Below are 22,586 nucleotides of genomic sequence, written 5' to 3'. Positions count from 1 at the left end.
CTTTTCCTTTTGCAAATCTAAAACTACCTTTTATTTATTTTTTTTTAATTTTATTTTTTAACTTTACAATATTGTATTGGTTTTGCCATATATCAAAATGAATCCGCCACAGGTATACATGTGTTCCCCATCCTGAACCCTCCTCCCTTCTCCCTCCCCATACCATCCCTCTGGGTCGTCCCAGTGCACCAGCCCCAAGCATCCAGTATCATGCATCGAACCTGGACTGGCGACTCATTTCATATATGATATTATACATGTTACAATGCCATTCTTCCAAATCATCCCACCCTCTCCCTCTCCCACAGAGTCCAAAAAACTACCTTTTAAACAGTAATTCCCATTCTTCCCTTCTCCCTAGTGCCTGGAAACCATCTACTTTCTGTCTCTATGAATCTGACGACTCTAAATCCCTCATATAAGCAGAGTCATGTAGCACTTGTCTTTTCATGGCTGGCTTATTAAATTTATCTTAAATGTAATACGCAGCCAACTTAAAGAAAAATATTAGGCAAATGAATAACAAAGATGGCACATGAATAAGTGAAAAACTGGGCACAACGGATGATGGGCTAAGACAATTCGAGTAAGAAAACTATTTTTCCTGTATTAATCTTCACAAACCTTCTCTTAGTTTCAGCAGGGAACACCACCCTGAGAAGAGCATCTATCACCTCTTCTCAGCCCCTCCTCGTGACATTCACACTTTTCCCATTTCATTTCCTTTTATTTCCGTTTTTTAAAAATTGGCGTATAATTGCTTAACAATGTTGTGTGAGTTTCTGCTGTACAATGATCTGAATCACCTATACGTATACGTCAAAACTGCTCTTGAGTGTCTGTAACTGGCTGCAACCCACCTGTCAAAACCCAGCACAGGGAGTCCCTTGGTGGTCCAGTAGCTAAGACTTTGTGCTCCCAATGCAGGGGGCCTGGGTTCCACCCCTGGTCAGGGAACTAGATCCCACATGCTGCCACTAAGACCCAGAGTGGCCAAATGAACAAATAAATAAATAAACAAATGCTTAATTTAAAAAAAGAAAAAGCCTCTTAGGTAGAGAGACAGAAAAGACCAGCTCATCCCAAAAAGATACATCTAATAAAAATTTCTGGCAAAGGGACCAATTCCAAATGTTGCTAAACACACATACACATATATATAGCAAACACAAATTTCCCAGAAAACCTTTCATTTCAGAGATACCTGGTAGCTGATGTACAATGATTTCCTAACACTCTCAGTCATGCAAACACTTCTTTAGAATGTGTGAAGCCAAATAAAACCCACTGTGTAGTGTTCCAGTCTGGAGAAGGGGGCCCCAGTTCATTCTGGCTGTATGTGGCTCCTTTCTCCGTTTATAACAGAGAATTTGCCAGGTGAGCTGAGAAGACTCTGACCTACCACTTGGGATGGAAATGTGATGGGCAGAGGCCTGGGAGGTGGCATGTTCTCATAAGGATCGTGGCAGGTCTACCTTCATTGAAGGGAAATTAGAGGCCATCTAGAGGAAACTAGAGGCCATCTCCTTCTTTGAGGTCAAATGCTAGAAATTGGTAGAACTGGGCCCAGTCCTGAATTGTGCAGTTTCCCTACACCACAAAAATGGGTATTTTCATTCCCCAAGGCCTTTTTGTCCCCTTGAATTCCACAAGGACAAAGATGAACAGATTTGAGGTGACGGGCTTTATCCCCCATGGCCAAGGGTTGCTACTTGCTAGGGGAGGAGGGGAGGCCTTGACTTCCTCAAAAAGATGTCTAAAAGCAGTGACAGGAGGATTTTTATGAAAAAGCTCCATCAACTGAGGACCAGTTGGAGAGAACAGCACAGGAAAGGGAACATCAGGGGACGCAGCCCTGCCACTTGCAGGAGAAGAGAAGGATTCAGTGACTTTTTACTTATGAACTTCCTGCCACTGACTTACCAGTGAGAGATGGAAAGGGCAGATAGGAGCCCGTGCTGGCAGGGTCTCCCCTCATTCCTGTAAAACTAAGAAAGGAACAAAGGACCTGTTGTCCTGGGCACCCTTGAAGCTGAAAACAGGAGAAGGAGCCAGGCGGGCTGTGTCTCACCCGCTGATCCCAGAGCCCAGCCATTGGCCAGCGTGGAGCTTCATGGAAAAGCAACTCTCCTTAGGGTCACACCACGGGTGTCTCAGAGCCAGATTCAGTCAGACCCTGCATCTAACTGACCTGATGTTCTGCAGCAAAGTCAACTACCAATCCAGCGGCCAGCCAAGGTCTGTAACGGCCGCGAGAGATCTGGGCCACCAGCCCCCCAACAAAACTGGAATCTACTTCCAGGACACACTGTGCCTTTCCAGAATTCTCCAAAAACGTCCTTGTAAGTCAGCGAAAATCATGTTCTACCACTCAGATGCCCAGGAAACACTGGCAGGACATGTACCCAGGCAAAGAACGAAAATAACCAACGAGCAATCAGAAGGGACTCTATCTCAGGGGGTGGGTTCATGGTGATACTGATTTTTATTTTTTGCATTGTGCTTTTTCCACAATGTGCAGGTTTTGCTTTTGCTGATCAAAAAAGAAATCTTACATGTTCTTTTTAAAAGCCTTCCCTGGGACTTCGCTGGTGGTCCAGTGGCTAAGATTCCGAGCTCCCAATGCAGGGCGCCTGGGTTCCATCCCAGGTTGAGGAACTGGATCCCACATGCTACAGCTAAGACTTGGCACAGCCAAATAAATGAACAAAAATAAATGTTAAAAAAAAAAAAAACCTTCCCCAATATCACCAGTCAAAATGGGCAAAACAACTGTTTCGGGAACTGTTGATTTAGAGGTTGTCTTTACACCTGCTCACCTCATAAGGCTGAGTCGCATCTTTGCTAAAACCGCCTCCCACCTGGAATTACCCACATCCTCGATAAGGTCCCCAGGCCATCTGGCACAATCCACTATTATGTTCTCTTCCCATTATATGATATTTGTTGACAATTCTTTCTTCCTTAAGTTGTGTAACACTTTAGGCTCCTATCTAGGTATGTTAGCAAATAGCACCCGCTCGAAACATATTTTCTGTAAATTGAACTTAACTGTTGCTACTTTGGTAACAGTGTGAGAAAAGAGTTGGTCAGTCCACATAGAATTCCTTGATACCATAATCCAAACACCTGCACAGTGGTTGGAAATCAGGAAACATCTTAAGGAACGGGGAGAAAACTGGTCAGGCAAGTCATGGCAGAATATCCTCACAGGCATGACGGGTCACTGTCTTACTGCAAAACTATTTCTGCTTCTGATGAACCGAGCTCTGTCCCCTCAAAAGCACCCCATCGTCCTGCTTCCACTGAAGGAAAGAGCAGCTGTGTCTATGGTGTCACTTGAGTGTTTCAGACAAATGGGTCTTCAACTCAAGTCAAAGAGCTTCTCTATCCTGTTTGCCATCAGATAGTCTTCAAGAAAGAAAGTGAACAGGCGAGGGCTGACAAATCAGAATTAATGGAAATATGCGTGGGGCTTCCCTGGTGGCTCAGTGGTGAACAATACACCTGCCAATACAGGAGATGTGGGTTCGGTCCGTGGGTCAGGAAGATCCTTGGGAGAAGGAAATGTCAACCCATTCCAGTTTTCTTGTCTAGGAAATCCCATGGACAGAGGTGGCTGGTGGGCTACAGGCCATGGGGGTCTCAAAGAGTCAGATACAACTTAGTGACTGAAACAAAAACAGTGTTAATAATTCTTAGAAATAGATCATGTGTCAGATGAACATAAACTTGGATAACAGTAAGCATTTTCTTTAAAGAAAGAATCTAAGATGCTACAAGATATAGCTAAGATTCTGTAGCAAGTGATCACTGTGGGCTTCCTAGGAGGCAAACCAACTTTTCTGACAGCTGTGGTTGGTTCTGGGCATGGCCTGCTCCCAGATGCTGTGGGACCTAAGGATGAGCCCCAAATCCTGAGAGGCACACAGGTTGCCAAATATGGCAAAAGAGGAAAACATTGCTTTGCACATGACACAGACATTATGTCAGGAGACAAAACACAAAGCGATTTTGCCTTTGATGACTTGAACTTGTTCCAAAAGACCTCATGAAAAGATCTTCCAAGACTTTCAGAAGACCAAAAGTGGCTATAACCAGTGGAGAACAGTCACTCTGCATGTACTATTTCAAGAGGAAAAGATGGAAAGGAATAATACACAGTGACATTAAATTCTGCATTTAAAGTCACCGATATTGAGGACATGTATTTATTAACTATGGGAAACTGTATTGGAGGCTAAAATGTATTCTGAGTTTAAATGAAGCATTTAAGCCCCCCAAATAAGCTCTACCAGATTTGGGTGCATACGTTTCTTAGTTAGGGATTCTCAGGTGGCACCAGTGGTAAAGAACCCATCTGCCAATGCAGGAGACAAAAGAGACGCAGGTTTGATCCCTGGTCTGGGAAGATGCCCTGGAGAAGGCCATGGCAACCCACTTCAGTATTCTTGCCTGGAGAATCCCATGGGCGGAGGAGCCTGGTGGGCTACAGTTCATAGGGTTGCAAAGAGTTGGACATGACCTAAGCGATATAGTACACACATACTCACTGCAACTAAGAGTGTGCATGCCACAACTAAAGATCCTGCTTGCCACAACTAAGACCCAGCACAGCCAAATAAATAAGTAAATAAATTTTAAAAAGGTAGATGACAGCAAGTGTAGATAAGAACAGAGCATTCAGAACTCTCACACACTGTGGGTGGAAGTGCAAATTGACATAATGACTTTGGAAAACTGTTGGGCACCATTTACTAATGTTGACTATATAAGCATCCTACAACCCATCAATTCATTCCTATGTCCCGAACTGAAGCTTGTCACACGTGCTCCCCCCAAAGACACAAGAATATTCAGTTCAGTTCAGTAGCTCAGTTGTGTCCGACTCTTTGCGACCCCATGAACTGCAGCACGCCAGGCCTCCCTGTCCATCACCAACTCCCGGAGTTCACTCAAACTCACGTCCATCAAGTCAGTAATGCCATCCAGCCATCTCATCCTCTGTCGTCCCCTTCTCTGCCTGCCCCCAATCCCTCCCAGCATCAGGGTCTTTTCCAGTGAGTCAACTCTTCACATGAGGTGGCCAAAGTACTGGAGTTTCAGCTTTAGCATCATTCCTTCCAAAGAAATCCCAGGGCTGATCTCCTTCAGAATGCACTGGTTGGGTCTCCTTGCAGTCCACGGGACTCTCAAGAGTCTTCTCCAACACCACAGTTCAAAAGCATCGATTCTTCGGCGCTCAGCTTTCTTCACAGTCCAACTCTCACATCCATACATGACCACTGGAAAAACTGTAGCCTTGACTAGATGGACCTTTGTTGGCAAAGTAATGTTTCTGCTTTTCAATATGCTATCTAGGTTGGTCATAACTTTCCTTCCAAGGAGTAAGCGTCTTTTAATTTCATGGCTGTAGTCACCATCTGCAGTGATTTTGGAGCCCCCAAAAATAAAGTCTGACACTGTTTCTTCATCTATTTCCCATGAAGTGATGGGACCAGATGCCATGATCTTCGTTTTCTGAATGTTGAGTTTTAAGCCAACTTTTTCACTCTCCTCTTTCACCTTCATCAAGAGGCTTTTAGTTCCTCTTCACTTTCTGCCATAAGGGTGGTGTCATCTGAATATCTGAGGTTGTTGATATTTCTCCCGGCAATCTTGATTCCAGCTTGTGCTTCTTCCAGCCCAGCATTCACAGCAACATTATTCAAAATAGCTCCACACTGGAAACAATGCCAATATCCATCAACAGAAGAATACAACTTGTGCTGTATTCATAGAATGGAATACACACTGTATGATTCCAGTTGTACCAAGGCCCAAAACAGGCAAACCTGACTGATGGCAACAGAAGCCAGGAAAGTGTTTACTCCTGGGGTACGGAGATCAGAAAGGAGTACACTGAGGGGGCCCTCCCTATGCTCTGGAGGAAGCTTAAAGCCTATCCCACATCTTCAACATTTTATTTCTTTACGCACCAGACTATTTTCTTGGGCTCCAAAATCATTGCAGATGGTGACTGCAGCCATGAAATTAAAGGATGCTTGCTCCTTGGAAGAAAAGCTATGACCAACCTAGACAGCATATTAAAAACCAGGGACATTACTTCACCAACAAAGGTCCATCTAGTCAAAGCTATGGTTTTTCCAGTAGTCAAATATGGATGTGAGAGTTGGACCATAAAGAAAGCTGAGCACTGAAGAATTGATGCCTTTGAACTGTGGTGTTGAAGAAGACTCTTGAGAGTCCCTTGGACTGCAAGGAGATCCAACTAGTCCATCCTAAAGGAAATCAGTCCTGAATATTCATTGGAAGGACTGACGCTAAAGCTGAAACTCCAATACTTTATTTCTTTTTATTTCTCCACCTATGTGAAGAGCTGACTCATTTGAAAAGACCCTGATGCTGGGAAAGGTTGAAGGCAGGAGGAGAAGGGGACGACAGAGGATGAGATGGTTGGATGGCATCACTGACTCAATGGACATGAGTTTGAGCATCTGGGAGTTGGTGAAGGACAGGGAAGCCTGGCGTGCTGCAGTCCATGGGTTTGTGAAGAGTTGGACACAACTGAGCGATTGAACTGAACTGAGGTCCCCTAATTGCATTATGAGCCTGGCGTCTTGCTCCTCCAAGAGGCTTGAATATGTTTAGAATCTCAAAGGGGCTGGCGACTGTCATTTGTCCATTCACTGAATATTTACTAAGTGTATGCTACCTGCCAGACACCATCCGGCGTGTTGAAAAAAAAACAGCATTGGGCACAGATGAAGTCTCTGCTCTCACACAGCGTACTTTTTAGTGTCAGGGGCAGAAAACACACACGTAAGCCAGTGAGTCCATTTCAAGACTATACAAGTTCTACAAATTCGAATAAAGCCAGAGACTTCCCTGGGGGTCCAGGGGTTAAGAATCTGCCTTGCAACGCAGGGGACACAGGTTCAATCCCTGGTTGGGAAACTAAGAGCCCCTATTCCACAACTAGAGAGTCCATGAGCCTCAAATGAAAGTCCCTGCAAGATGCAAAGAAGATCCCACATGCGGCTGCAATGAAGACCCAATGCAGCCAAAGAAATAAATTAATATTAAAAAAAAAAATAACAACAGCCAGCTGAGGGGACAGGAGAAAGGAGAGTCCATGGGTGACTGCTTCCTGCAGGAAGGGCATTCCAGGCAAAAGGAACGGTAGGATAAAGTCTGGGAGGTGGGAGCTTGCTTGGCCAGGAGCCCAGGGGCTGGAGCAGACAGATGGAGTAGGGGACACTGTCAGAAGAGATTTGTGGGGCAGGGGTTGGGGTTGGATCCCCGAAGGACTGAAGGCTACGGTGAAGATTTTGGTTTTAAATGGAAAACTACTAAAGGACTTTGAACGGGAGGGACATGACTTGGATTCAGATGAACTAAAGTCAGACCATCCTCTGAGTTAGATAACAGTTCAGAGGGATTTCCCTGGCAATCCAGTGTTTAATACTCCACCTTCCAATGCAGGGAGTATGGATTTGATCCCTGGTCCAGGAACTACAGTCCCACATGCTGCAGGAGCTGTGCCAAAAATTAAAAAACAAAAAACAAAAAAACAGCTCAGAGGTGGTGAATCGGTGAAGATAAAGCAGGGGCAGCAGGCAGGGTCTACTGCAGTGGGGGTGAGGAGTGGTCCCACCCTGGATCTATCTTATTGGCAGAGCTGCTAGAGTTTGGAGATAGAGGGGAAGGCAGTTATGAGACAAGAGGTGTCAGGGTTGAAGCGTTTGTGAAGGGAAACCAAGGGCTCAGTCCTGGTCTTTGTAAGTTTGAAATGCCAAGAGTCAGGCTGTGGGCAGCTGGATGCAAACACGTGGATCCAACAGAGGACCAACCTAGGGATGGATACAAGCTGGGAATCTGGGAATGTTCTGGAGGTGGGAATGCTCGTAATGATGGATGGATGAGACGGAGAGAGGTAAGAGGAAGTGGAACCAAAAAGATTCCATTTAACCTATGGTTGGATCATAAGCCACAAGCCTGGATGGGATCACACAGGAGGTTGTTCTAGAGATGTCTCTGTAAACAAGATACTGTGCTTACCACGTGCTGACGCTGGGCCAAGTGCTTCACAGCTGTTAACTCAGTCTTCCTAACAACTCAGAGGTAAAGCTCTGTTATTGTCCCTATTTTACTGATATGGACACCAAGGGTCCTATTCAGAAAGGAAAGGGGATGGTGCAGAGGCCGCTGGGGGCCCCAGGGTCAGGTGGGCAGGGGGACGAGGAGGAAGCAGCCAGTGGCAGGCGAGGTGAGAGGAGACCAGGGAACCAGGTGTCCCCGATGCCCACGAGTGTCCCTGCAGGGGACAGAAGGTGGGAGCTGACCATGGATAGAAAAAAGGGACATCTTTACTTCCACTAAGCTGCTTCCTTCTGAAATTAACTTCCTCCCAGTTTGAATGCAGGCAACACATCTCAGTAGTGCTCTCAGCCCCTGAGACCCTGTCACCACCAGCAGCCCCAGACGCTCTGTGTCAGTGCAGGCCTGCCTGTCCGCCTCCAGGCGAGAGCGGCTCCTCAACCCACAGCCTGACCTGGCCTTTAACATGTCAGTAAAGGAGCACCTACACTATGAAATCACATGTTAACAATTCTGATCCTCGTATCTCAGTTGTTCCCGCTGCCACACTACATATTTTATTTTATGCATGTAAAGTATTATCCCAAGGAGGGGCTCCATGACACCTAAAAAGGCTAAAGACCTCCAGCTCATCTCAATATTAACCACAGAGCAGCTACCGCAGGCAGGAAACCGCATCCTAACCTGGGGAGTCAGCGGGTACTTCACCTCGCATCCACCCAGACGCTTCCTGGTGACTGCCTGGGGCAGGTGAGGGTAGCCCACAGCGCCCAGGCACCCTCACCATGGGTGATGTCACAAAGGAAGGTGACTGGGATGCCTTCCTGCAGCCACCAGAAGGTGCCCTGCCCACGTCTGGGGGTGGGGGTAGGAGATGAGGGTGGGATGGGGTTGGGGTGTGTCTTCTCTCTACAAGGCTCTCATTTGACTGGGTTCTGCTCCCCTCGCTCCCACTGCTTCCCAGTCATCTGCCCTTCAGGGTGCTCTGTGCCAGGCTGACCCACTGTCTCCTTGTAACCACAGTCCTGCTCTGCCCTCATTTGCAAACAGCTCAGAGTCTTCCTCGCAGTGCCTCTCCATCATCTGCCTCTCTTGACTTCTCCACTGGGCAAAATGGAGGGATTAAAACTGAGTCCTTGTTCCATGCTCCAAACAGTCAGTGAGAGATCCCAGCACAGAATCCAGAGGCTTCTCAGGTGGGCTTTTTCCATGTCACATGGGTCTCAGATCAGCAGAACTAGGGTCACGATAGAGTTTCCTTCAAGGGTCGTTAGGAGATTCCATGAGCTGGCAGATGTAATGTACTTAAAACTGTGGTCCACACGTGGTGAACACCATACACATGGTTTAAGATAATCTTGGAAACAGACATTACCGTATGTAACATAGATAGCCAAGGGGAATTTGCTGAATGACTCAGGGAACTCAAACAGGGGCTCTGTAACAACCTAGAGGGGTGGAGTGGGGAGGGAGGTGCCATGGCTGTTCAAGTGCGAGGGGACATGGGTAAACCTATGGCTGAGTCATGTTGATATTTGGTAGAAACCAACACAACATTGTAAAACAACTACCCTTCAATTAAAAAACAAACTAAAAAAAGATAATCTCAACTTTCCTGTTCCCCATTTTTAAAAAGCCTTTAAAATTCATAAATTCAGTACCAACCAGTGCAGCATTCAAGAATAACTGACACTAACATGAACAAAAAAAAGTTTTCGTGGGATGTTTATAGTCACTCTAAAATTTAAAAACCTTAAAGGAGATGTTAAGGGTGAAGAGAAAAAACCTGGAACTACAATGAACAGGGGGCAGAAAATCTCTGATCGAAAATCACTGTGTATTTGTCTAGTTTCTGGGGAAAAAATGAACCCATTAAAACTGTTCATACCAAAGTCAAGGAGAAGTCACAGAATGCCAGGTGGAGGACTATCTAGTCTACCTCCAGCATTTTTGTATAAAAGGAGAGGAGACAGATAGCACAGAGTATTTGCACAGCTAAGGGGGGACACATTCCTCCAGAGACTCAGGGTGTGGACGCACAGACTCTCAGCTGCAGGGTGGCAGCTGCAGGGTGGCAGGGTGCCGCCCTGGGTCGGCTGGTTCTCCCTCCTCTATAACAGGAACAGGTTGGACTGGTTTCAAACTTGCCCTGACAACCAGATTCACCTGGTTTGCCTGCCTCTGCAGGACTCCTCCTGCCCAGGTCATGACTTGCAAGCAAAACCAACTCCAAAAATCTCACCCTCACACTGCACCAGGCAGCCTCAACCCCATTTCCTGAGAAAAAGGGGAAACTACTAATAAATCTGGCCTCCGAGGCACCAAGTGTCCATGGCATTTTCTATTGACTATGCCCTCCTGTCCTTGCAAAGAACTAGAGCTTCCAAGAACTGGAAGAGGTTTGGGGACTCTCCTCCAGCCTGCCTGCTCCCCACCTCTGTATCCTCATTCTGCAGAAAATGCCAGTCCTTAACTACCTACTTAGACCTTGTGTGTTGTGAACACAACGTAACACAGGTAGCCAGTGCCTTCATCGCTTACAACCACATCCAATTTCCAATACGCTGGGTCACATTTCAGGCTAAGGGCCATGGAAGGTGCTGGGGTTGTTTCTGACCTGAGAATGCAAAACGAGTCCATCCTCTTTAGTGCTCCCTTCAAACCTTCTGGAGACAGACACGGGCTACACTGAATTCTTTTTTGCACACGGAGGCTCCCGCTGCGTTACTGTTTCCATCACTGTGAGAAGGTGGAGGTGGCAGACAGAACTTTAGGTTTCCGGGTTCTGATGCCAAGAGGAATGGAGAAGGTGTAAAGTTCAAGTGCCTTCGGATGGATTAACGTGAACCCAGACAACTGGTTCCTAAGCCACTCCCACCTCCTACAGACGATTCTTCTGGAGTGGCCACCACACCCCCAGTTCCCAAACCTTCCAGGTGACCGGAACAGCTATCCTGGTGGCTACCAGGGTCACATCGCCCCCATCGCGTCCCCGATGCCTAATCGCCTCGGTCACCTGTGGGCTTCAGTGGGTCCCAGGCCATTTTCCAGGCTGACATCTGTCTGCACCATCTCCTGTTTCAGTTCGCCGATCTCCGAGGCAATTGTGTCAATGAGCTATTCAAAGACAAAAATAGTGTGACGTCAGGAAGTGGAAGAGGCGTGCCCAGAGCTGGGCAGCTTCAGCCACTTCAATAGGAACACACAGATGACCACTTTTCTTTTTTTTTTTAAAAAATCCTGGCTTTGTGAATTTCCTTTACCCAGAGGAGGGGGGAATAGGGAGGGAGCAGCTTCTGAGAAAGAGGAAGAACTTAGGTTTCGGTATCACCCTAAAATATGACATAAATAAAACAAAAAAATATGACACCCAGTTTGCTTTCTCAATGTGAACTACAAAGAGGAATAAACAAATCTTGGCAAAACCAGGCTTCAACATTCCTACTGTCAAAGTGAACAGTCAAAATGGATGCCCTGGATTAAACTTTATACCATCCTTATTCTGGTTACAGAAAGATGTCTATTTCAAAGATACATACAGTTGGCAAATCAACTTCCAATGACTTATTAGGGGAAAGGGAAGAGAGAGGGTTGTGTGGGGGTAGGAGTGGGTGAGCAGGCAGTCAGGGAGCCGCAGGGGAAGAGATGGGGAAACGTGTCTTCTTCTCAGAGAAGACCTGTGTGGTCTTGCATACCTTGCCTACATGCTTGGGAAGAAGCTACATCTGACCCTGAAGTTTGGTCTGAATTCTTGAGCCCCCCTTCCTCCCCACGTCCACTCATTCAAAAGAATCTTCATGATGCTAATCAGGATCTGTGGAACAGCTACTCAAAGTGTCACCGCTCATTCATTTTTTTAAAAAATGTAGTACTTTTGCCTAGAAAATCCCGTGGACAGAGGAGCCTGGTAGGCTGCAGTCCATGGGGTCGCTAGAGTCGGACACGACTGAGTGACTTCACTTTCACTTTTCACTTTCATGCACTGGAGAAGGAAATGGCGACCCAGTCCAGTGTTCTTGCCTGGAAAATCCCATGGACGGAGTACCCTGGTGGGCCGCAGTCCATGGGGTCGCTAAGAGTTGGACATGACTGAGGGACTTCACTTTCACTTTTCACTTTTATGCACTGGAGAAGGATATGGCAACCCACTCCAGTGCTCTTGCCTGGAGAATCCCAGGGACGGGGGAGCCTGGTGGGCTGCCGTCTATGGGGTCACACAGAGTCAGACATGACTGAAGCAACTTAGCAGCAGCAGCAGCAGTTATTTTTTCATATGGGGCTTCCCAGGTGGCTCGTGGTAAAGATTCCACCTGCCCTGCAAGAGACACAGGTTCAGTCTTTGAATTGGGAAGATCCCTTGGAAAAGGTAATGGCAACCCACTCCAGTATTCTTGCCTGGGAAGTCCCATGGACAGAGGAGCCTGGCAGACTACAGTCGATAGGGTCACAAAAGAGCTGGACACACCTTAGTGGCTAAATTAACAGATGTTTTCATATAAATGTTACTTATGTCAACAAGAAACCAATTAATATTTTAAAATAAACATTTAAATTATTTCTTTCCTAATATAGCAGATATCTGTAGGTGTAACCCACACGTCAAGCCCTCCATAATTTTTCACAGTGTAAAGGGGTCCCGGGGATAAAATGCTTGAGAATCATTGTTCTAGCTTAAAGATGTTGTCGTCTTGCCTCAAGCAGCTTTTATTCCACCCAGACTCTGGAAGAAATTTCATTTTGAGTCTATAGGCTGTACCAAAATGTACCCTTATCTATTCATTCATTCAGATTTTTATGTCTACTCACTTCATGCTAAGCACTCCATGACATTTCTCATGGACATAATTCTGTATTTGGGACACAGACCACAGCACTGAGCATCGAGAAGTTACAGAATGAAAAGAGAATTGAGTGATGCTGTAGGCGGCAGCTAAAGGGTCACCCTAGCTATGGTGGGTGGTCAGGACAGGTCTTTGAGGAAGTGATGAAGCCCTGAATGACAAGGGAGCCAAGAAAAGATCAGGGGAGGAGCCCTCCACACAGCGAGTCCCAGAGGCCAGGAAGGTTTGTGGAAAACTGTGGTCTGCCTGCCACCAGCCTTTGTCCACCTTCTAGATTACAGTACCCTTGGATTTGGATTTTCAGCTGAGAACCATTGGAGGGCTTTAGTAGGAGAATGGCCATTTTACTTGTTTTATGTTCTAAAAAGACCCCTTGGCTGCGGGCTACACATGGTTTGTAAGGAAAAGCAGCAAAAGCAGTTACGAGGCAACTGCAATGGTCCAGGCAGGAGACAACGGTGGTGTGGACCAGAGTGGCATCAGAGAGAAGGGGGGAAATCCAGGAATCACTGGACATGGAAACTGAGAGATGGACTGAATGTGGGTGAGGGGGGAGAGAAGTCTCAAGGCCACTCCTAAGTTGTTGGCTTGAGCAATTAGATAGACGATAATGCCTTTCACTGAGGAAAAAATGGGGAAGGATCAGATTTGAGGAAGTAACCCAGCAGACACTGCACAGGTTAAGTTTTAACTGAGTTGCTTGTTGGTCATCAATTCAATGTATCAAGTGATTTCTAATACTAAGGGTGGAACAACTTATACATTTGGAAGTCACTGGAATAGGTCACTGTGACAAGGAGAGACTACCTATGGGGGGTGGGGGGGATGGAGAAGGGGCCCCAGCAAACAGCTGTGTGCACTCTCAGCACTTAGAGGTCAGGGGACGGGGGGCCGGCCAAGTCCATCCCGTTTGTGTGTGACTGGGGTGCAGGCTGTACGTGGAGCTTCTGGAAGCACTGGGGCCTTAGAAGAGGAGATAAGGGGATTTCCTTTGAGACACATTCCAGAGGCAAAAATTAAAAGTCTGACAATGTCAAATCCTTGAGGATGTGGGAAAACAGGAGCACTTACATGTTGCTGGAGCCATGTTTGGCAAGCACATTGGAAAGCCATGTGTGGTACCTTATAGAGACACAGACTCCCATGCACATGCTTGAGAGAAACCCATGCCCCTGGGGGAGATGAGAATATTGGCTGCACTGCTGTTTGTAAGAAAACCAAATTATAAGCACCAAATGTCCACCAATTGGAGACATTGGATAAATGGAGGTATAGAATGCTCCACAGCAGTTAAAATGAATGAACTAGGACTTCCCTGGTGGTCTAGTGGTTAAGACTCTGCATTTCCACCGCAAAGGGCATGGGTTCAATCCTGGATTAGAGAAATAAAATCCCATAAGCCTGCCCAGCATAGCCAAAAAAAAAAAAAAAAAAAAAAAAACGAAAGAAAAAGAAGCAGATTATATACATCAACTCACAGGCAAAAGCTGAAACAAGTTTTCATAAAAGCAAAAAAAGAAAAGTGAAACAGATTACACTCAGTATATGAAGTTTAAAACTAAGCAAAATTGTACTGCTGAGTGTTTGTAGATACATACATGAAAACAGATGACTCCAAGATGCAGTATAGGGTTAATCATCCTAGTTCTTAGGAAGAGAAGTGGATGCAGGTGTGTACAGATGGATAGAGGTGTGCACAGGTGGGTGGAAGTGTGCACAGGTGGACAGAGGTGTGCACAGGTGGACAAAGGTATGTGCATAGGTAGATGGAGGTGTGCACAGGTAGAGCATCTCAGCCACTTGCAGCACTTCATTTCTTAAAGTGGCAAAATGATGATACTGGATGGAGCTAGTGATGAGTGTAATATCATGTGATTTTCTGTATGTTTAATTGACTTCGTCATCAAACTTATTTAGTTCAGTTCAGTCGCTCAGTCATGTCCGACTCTTTGCAACCCCATGAATCGCAGCACGCCTCCCTGTCCATCACCAACTCCTGGAGTTCACCCAGACTCGAATATGTAGGAAAATGGAAAAAGGAAGGACTAAAAAGGTGGGAGTGAGTAGGGTGAGCTGGGGGTGTCTGAGTGTCTGTGCAGGGGTCCCCCCTCCCCTTCCTAGGGCAGGAAGGTCACACATGGCCCATGAGGGAGCAAGCAGGCGTGCCCTGGGGAGGCCCAACCTCGACCTCCGGCAAATCTCAAAGGAAAGATTCCCATCCCAGCACATTCATCCTTTCTGCCCTCAGTCCCCTTCACGGCCATCATCACAAACTGAATGGCTTTCCCTGAGAGAAGCAGCTGACCCCTCCAGCCAGCTTTCTTTGTCCCAAACACACACTACAATCTGTGGTTGTCACTCAATACACCCAGATGGCAAACCACAGGTGGCACCCCTTATCTGTAAAGCAGAAGGGAAGGGCCAGGACCCCAAGACATGAAGGTGGCTGACCACAGAGGTTGCCCTGGCTGGATGACTCTGGGACGCTCTGGATGGATTGAGGGCGTTTTCACCCCTTTCATCTCCCCTCTCCACCCCTTTTGACTCCAACTCATCCATCAGATGGCACAGATTTACCTGACGGATGGACCAGAGGCTAGGGTTCCAGAGCCAGGCCGCCAGCAACAAGAGTCACCCTAAAATGTCTGCTGCTCCCTGAGGTCAGCCCAGAGGTCCCTGATGGGATGTAAGCTGCTCCCCACCACTGTTCCCAGATACAGGTGTGTTTGATTGGTTTTAATTCTGGCAGATGTTTGACCTCACCCCTTATGCTCTCATGTTCTTCCAGATTTCATTCTTTGAGGGCAAACAGGGATAACTTAGCACCCACCGAAGGGGGAGCAGTGTGAACCGAAGTTTTATCCTTTTCCTGTGTTAAAGCCAACAGCAGTCAGTTTCAGTGTAAGCTGCTTCATTCAAGTTTCTCCAAATCCACTTACACAACCTGAGACCCCAGCACATCCGCGTCTCTGTTAGAACTCCTCCAGCAGGGAAGGGGCTGCCTACACATGTGCCAAGCTGGAAGCCAGTGTGGCTTTCTGCAACCCTGTATGGCTTCCCTAGACATGTGTGGATGCCTGAGGGGGTGGCAACACAGCCAAACGGCTGTTACTCAGTGAACTGGCACCAGAGATGGGCCTTAGGTTTCAGGGCACAGAGCCAGTGAGATAGTAGTACTTGTTCAAAACACAGTAGCTATGTTCTCTCCAGAAAACCCCACAAGCAGCAACACGGTCAGGGCACAGACAGCCTGCCCGGAGAAAGTCAGGGCATGGCCTGTGTTCTGTATACCCCTCAGGGCTGGGGTGCAGAGCAGGGAGAAGGCTGCTGGTAGGATCAGCCGCTTCTGCATCTGCCACAGGGGGAACAAGCCTGGGGCTGGGTCTCTGCGTCTCTCCTTCATTCTGCTCAGAAAGCCAGTGCCCCCACCCTGGGCTCCAGAACAAAGTACAGGAAGTACTCCTTGGGATGAGTTTCACCCTACCCTGCAGCCAGGCCAAGGGCAAGAGAATTCGGGAACCCCCAGGTTCTTTCCCGAGATCACACCCAGGGCTCGACAACATGGAACCTGTACAGCTCCAGCCAGGCCCAGGAGTCTACACTGATATGGACCAATCTGTAATTATTCTGGGTGGGTCATGTCCCTGTCGGGGGAACCTCACCATTGGGGCCACACTTCCAGCAGCAGGGGGTACAGTGTGTGAGGCAGCCTGCTTTGCAGCCCCTACCTGACAGAGAAATGAAGTGCTTCCTACCATATCAGTAAACAATGACGTCACAGTCATCATCGATTTCAGCCCTCCAGGGCATTCAGGAAGGAGGAAAAATACCTGAGATCTAACAGCCATCAGATTGCAACCACTCCCTTCAGAGAGCCCAAGGGAGCTCAGTTTAGTTCAGTGGCTCAGTTGTGTCCGACTCTTTGTGACCCCTTGGACTGCAGCACACCAGGCCTCCTTGTCCATCACCAACTCCCAGAGTTTGCTCAAACTCATGTCCATCGAGTCGGTGATGCCATCCAACCATCTTATCCTCTGTCGTCCCCTTCTCCTGCCTTCAATCTTTCCCAGCATCAGGGTCTTTTCCAATGAGTCAGTTCTTCGCATCAGGTGACCAAAGTGTTGGAGTTTCAGCTTCAGCATCAGTCCTTCCAATGAACATTCAGGACTGATTTCCTTTAGGATGGACTGGTTGGAGCTCAGGATGTGAAAAAAAAAAAAAAAACACCCAGGACACTGGCCCCAGATAGTTGAGGCCATCCCATATGAAAGGGATGATTTCAGTGAGCCCAGACTCCTGCATCTTCCCATATACAGAAAAGCGCTAAATTCCTTGTGATATCTGCTTCTCTTTAATTCACAAAAATACTTTTGATGTTCAGACTACCTACCCTTTGTTGCAAAACTTCTATATAACCTGGCTCCTCACCGATCCCCTCACCCCCCTCGCCCTGGAGCAATTCTCTCAAGACTACTTGAGGTGCTACCTCCTGGGCTTAAGTCCTAAAAATTTCCGTTGAATAAAAAGTAACTCTCATCTTTTACATTGCAACTATTTTTTTAAGTCGAAAGAGCGGTGGTGAGGACCCCAGCTGTGGCTCAGAAAGACCTACCTTCCAATCCCAGCCCGACCCCTGTCAGCTGAGTCCTGAATCCCTCTGTACCCACTTATTCCTGAACCCCTGATACTAGGGCTTGGGTTTGGATGAGTATCTAGGATGAAAACACCTTGGAGCCTGCCCCTAAAATGCTCTCACATTTTCTTCCTAGTTCAGTCCTCTCTTTATATGAATGGTGACCCGCTAGGAAGCAGAGAGCTGATAAAGCTGACACTTAAAAACAGACTCACTCACCTCCCTGCCTGCAAAGAGGTCGTTTCATCCCCACTACAAAAGATTAGTGTTCCTGGACTCCAACCCTCCTTCTGCCTGTCTGCCCCAAAGTGTCTAAGCTTGAGATCTGCGCACAAGATAACAATTTTCCCCAATGGACTGATGGACCAGGAGAGAAGTTGTCTGACACCCTTGCTTGCAGGGCAGGCTGGAGGGAGGGGAAAGGAGGGACTCAATCTTGCTTTGTTTATTTTAGAGTTAGATAAGAGGAGAGAGATTCTCTTGAAGGTCAAGTAAAAAAGAAAGCGTTTATAGAGCAAGTTCTGATACAGGAATTCCAGGACTAACTCAGGAATGTTATCAGCGGTTCTTGAAAGGATGAGTCACTGACAGATGAAGACTTGAATCCTAGGGTGTGGGAAAAGTCTGACTCCTAGCCATGGAATTTCTATTCCCCAAGTGCATTGAGTTGGCCTTGGGATATATGATGGGCCTTGACAATCTTATCAGCTCTGTGGGCTTAGACCCACTTCCAGGTCACAAACAACCACTGACCCTCACAACTGCCTTTCCTGTTTCCGCTGAGGTGGCGGAGCCTCCAGGTCTAGTGGGCACACCCCATGCTGGAGTTTTCCTAAAGCAATCTGGAAAATAATTGGCTTGTTACAAACTTTCAGAAGATTCTTGCCCCCAGGAACTGTCACCATGGAAACAAAGAAGTAATGAAGGCTGCTTGCCTTCACTTGTAGAGGAGTGTCTGGGGACTGACACTGGAGCATCTTGGAATCTGGCCCTTTTTTTGTTTTTATGTGTTAGTTGCTCAGTCATATCTGACTCTCTGCGACCCCGTGGACTATAGTCCCCCAGGCTCCTCTGTCCTTGGGATTCTCCAGGCAAGAATATTGGAGTGGGTTGCCATTTCCTCCTCCAGGGGATCTTCCCAACCCAGTGATTGAACCTGAGTCTCCTGAATTTGCAGGCAGATTCTTTACCATCCTGGAGAAGAAAATGGTAACCCACTCTAGTATTCTTGCCTGGAAAATCCTAAGGACAGAGGAGCCTGGTAGGCTACAGTCCACGGGGTTGCAAAGAGTCGGACACGACTGAGTGACTTCACTTCACTTTCTTTACCATCTGAGCTACCAGGGAAGCCCGTTCCCAGGAGTGTTTGCATTGATGTTTGTGAAATTTTAATTATAATTACAGACATAATACATATATATATATATTTCCATGAAATCATGGGTTATTTGTACTTTCCTGGTGGCCCAGTGCTTAAGACTGTGCTTCCAGGGCAGAGGTTGGGGATTCCATGCCTGCTCAGAGAACTAAGATCCCAATCCCCAAAGATTACTGAAGCAGTGGATGAAGAGTATCACCCGTCATGTCAGTAAACAAAGGATGTCATGGCCACCAAGCCTTCAGCCACTGTAGCTCCCAGATTGTGCACCTTGAGGGGATTCAGGGTGGAGAAAAACAGGATACTAAGGTAGATAGAAAGGTGCACACCAAGAAATGATTTCAACGAGCCCAGACTCTTGCTTCTTTCCCATAGGAAAGTGCTAACTTCATCAACTAGAGATGTCTTTTTCTTTAATTAACAGTAATATTTTGATGTTCCAGCTACTTGTTTTTTGTTGTAAAAACTCCTGTGTATCCTGGCTCCTCCTTTACCTCTTTGGAACAGTCCCTCAGAGCTATCTGAGACGCCATCTCCTGGGCTTCAGTCCTTGGTATGTCCGCTGAATAAAACATAATTCTCAACTTTTAGGTTGTGCATTTTTTCAGTCGACATAGTTAAAACGAATCTCCCTTGACTACTGCCAATAACCCCACCTACTCAGAGGGAATCACAATGGTCAGTTTTGTGTGTATCATTCTTTTTAAAAATTTTTAATTAATTAATTTTTGGCTGTGCTGGGTCTTCATTGCTGTGAGGGCTTTTATCTAGCTGTGGCGAGCAGGGGCTACTCTCAGTTGGGTGTACAGGCTTCTCGTTGTGGTGACTTCTCTTGTCGCAGAGCACGGGCTGTAGGGCCCATGAGCTTGAGGAGTTGCAGCTCCCAGGCTCTAGAGCGCAGGCTCAGTAGTTGTGACGTATGGGCCTAGCTGCTCTGCGGCTTGTGGGATCTTCCCAGACCAGGAGTCGAACCTACGTCTCCTGCACTGGGAGGCAGGGAAGCCCAATTTTGTGTGTTTCAATCTTGAATGTTATCATTGTGTGCTTTTTCTACACAATGGAATTGTACTGATGTACTGTCCCATAGCTCGCTCATACTCATTTCACCTAAGAAAATGTTGATACACGAATACTTGATTAATTCTTTTAATTTTGTTTACTTTTAATTTTTCGTCTGTGCCGCACAGCATGTATGTAGGCTGTGAGTTCCCTGACCACGGACTGAATCCTCCCTGCTCTGCATTTGAGTCTTAAAGTCCAGAGTCTTAACCACTGGACCACTAGGAAAGTCCCACCCTTAGTTAATTCGTTTCAAGTTGGAATGGTTTTCCACCAAAGGGACAAACCATGCAGGGATATACCTAGGAATACCCCGTGTATCCATTCTATTTTGATAGATGCTTAGGTCGTTTCTAATATGTTGCTGTCACAATCATGATTGTGATGAGCAGCCTTGTGTACCATGTGAAAACTCAAGAGAAAATGCCAAATTGTAGGCACATAGGAGGTTATGAGGAGGTACCATGTGGCTCTCCAGGGGTCTGTGCCCAGCTGCAGTGCCTCCACCTTCTTTGAAAACATCCACCTCACTTGTCAGCATTTACTGTGTGTTAGTCACTCAGTCCTGTCTCTTTGCGATCCCATGGACTATATAGCTCGCCAGTCTTCTCTGTCCACGGGACTCTCCAGCCAAGAATACTGGAGTGGGTTGCCATGCCCTCCTTCAGGGGATCTTCCCAACCCAGAGATTGAACCTGAGTCTCCTGCACTGCAGGTGGATTCTTTACCATCTGAGCCACCAGAGAAGTATCAATTTTGTTAAGCTTTGGCTAATCTGATAAATGGCTTTTTATTATCTTAGTGGTGTACAAAGATTATTTTTGTTGGGAAGGAAGAAATTTTTCTCTGCCCTTCTACACTCTTCTGGCTGGTCAAAGAATTAAGAATTTAAAAAAAAAAGGTGGGAATGTCCTTGGATTCCAGTGGTTAACACTCTGAGTTTCCACTGGAAGGGGCGAGGACTCCATCTCTGTGGGGAACTAAGATTCCACATGCTGTGTGGCAGGGCCAAAATAACTAAAATAAATTAAATTAGGATGAAACAGGTTAACAGTAGAAAGTCAAACAAAGTGTAATAACATGTACACATAGAGGGGAGCCAAAAGAACCAAAATGGCCAAAAGCTTTAAATATCACCTTCAGCTAAAGACAAAAGAGGGCTTCAAAGGGAAGGAAGGTAGTTCTTAGGAGATGGCAGCAGCTGTTTGGAAAACAAAGGTTTGCTGGCCCCTGCAGATACAATGGGCCATGACTTCCGGTCCAATGCCTCATTTGAGTTAGAGGCTTCTAGGCAATGGCTCCCTTCCTGGTACAGGTCCTCAATCTGTGTTTTTTTAGGCAGTTTAAGGGAAAGGTCAAAGGTTCTTCCTGAGTCTTCAGAGCTATTGTTTCCAGCTTCAAATAATCTGCATGCCAAAGAGATATTTTGGGGTGGCAAGTTTTTCTTCCCTTCATATTTTGGTCATCTATTTATATTTCTTCCCAGAGGGGTTATCTGTTCGTTTATTTGTTGCCTGTTTAGGGGTTTGCTGATTTTTCTTAAGTTGTGAATATGAATCCCTTGTCTCAAATACTGAAGATTCCCCTCATCCTGTTTCTCTGCCTTTTAAATTTCCTTAAATTAAAAAAAAACATATTTATTTTGCCTGTGCTAGGTCTTAGTTGTTCTTCATTGTAGCAGGCAAATTCTTAGTTCTGGCATGTGGGATCTAGTTCCCTGACCAGGGGTGGAACCCGGGCCCCCTGTTTTGGGAGCAAGAAGTCTTAACCACTGGACCACCTGGGAAGTCCCAACTTTCCTTAAACTTTGAATGCTGATAGAATCAAAAGTTACTTAAGGCTCTTGCTGACTCTCCATTGTCTAGGAAAACACTCCTTATCTGGAAGTAAGAAAGTCTCCTTGGTTTTCTCTAAGACACATGTCATTTTGCCTCTTTACGTATGATGTATTTGTTTCTTTGTAGGCCTGTCATCATCTGGATTTAATCCTGAGTGTGATGTGAAGTTGGGACAAGGAGGTGAGGGGTGACTGTGATAAGACCAGGGCTAGTTCTACACTACCCGCTCTCCTGGCCTAAACCCTGCCCCGAGGTACCTTCTGCAGGCCAAGGAATGTGCCCAGAAGGCTGCCTTTTCCCAATTTGCCCAAAGGCTGGGGGTGGCTCAGGACAGGTGAACTCTACACTGGATTTTTCATCCCATATGGAGAGTCAGAGACACCACAGTATTTATGCCACAGTCCCTACTGATCCAAAACAGTCCTTTAGCCACAATCAGAACTTTGAAAGAAAGTGAAAGTGTTAGTCCCTCAGTCATGTCCAACTCTTTAAGACCTCATGGACTGTAGCCCACCAGGCTCCTCTATCCACGGAATTCTCCAGGCAAGAATACTGGAATGGGTTGCGATTACCTTCTCCAGGGGATCTTCCTGACCCAGGGATGGAACTTGGCTCTCCTGCATTGCAGGAAGATTCTTTACCATCTGAGTCACCAGGGAGGCCAATCAGAACCTTCCTAGTTACCAAAAAACAACACCCACTACCTTCTTATTCCACTTTCTCCTTTGGAGTTAAAA

At 46.6% G+C, this 22,586-nt stretch overlaps 1 protein-coding gene across 5 annotated transcripts in view; it reads right to left on the bottom strand.

The window, feature by feature from the left end:
• RIN2 (Ras and Rab interactor 2) overlaps positions 1 to 22,586 on the bottom strand; it is a 211,028-nt gene that overhangs the window by 52,737 nt on the left and 135,705 nt on the right. For 4 of the 5 annotated variants that reach the window (XM_055544095.1, XM_055544098.1, XM_055544097.1 and 1 more), the window contains one exon: positions 11,117 to 11,217. In XM_055544095.1, the coding sequence (XP_055400070.1) occupies positions 11,117 to 11,217 (101 nt within the window). Of the gene's footprint in view, positions 1 to 10,717; positions 11,218 to 22,586 lie in introns of those variants that run through there. The other variant, XM_055544099.1, reaches the window with a different exon arrangement.

Source organism: Bubalus kerabau, chromosome 13, assembly GCF_029407905.1.
Source record: "Bubalus kerabau isolate K-KA32 ecotype Philippines breed swamp buffalo chromosome 13, PCC_UOA_SB_1v2, whole genome shotgun sequence".
In the NCBI taxonomy this organism is placed as follows: domain Eukaryota; kingdom Metazoa; phylum Chordata; class Mammalia; order Artiodactyla; family Bovidae; genus Bubalus; species Bubalus kerabau.
This window is presented reverse-complemented; position numbering and strand designations above follow the sequence as displayed.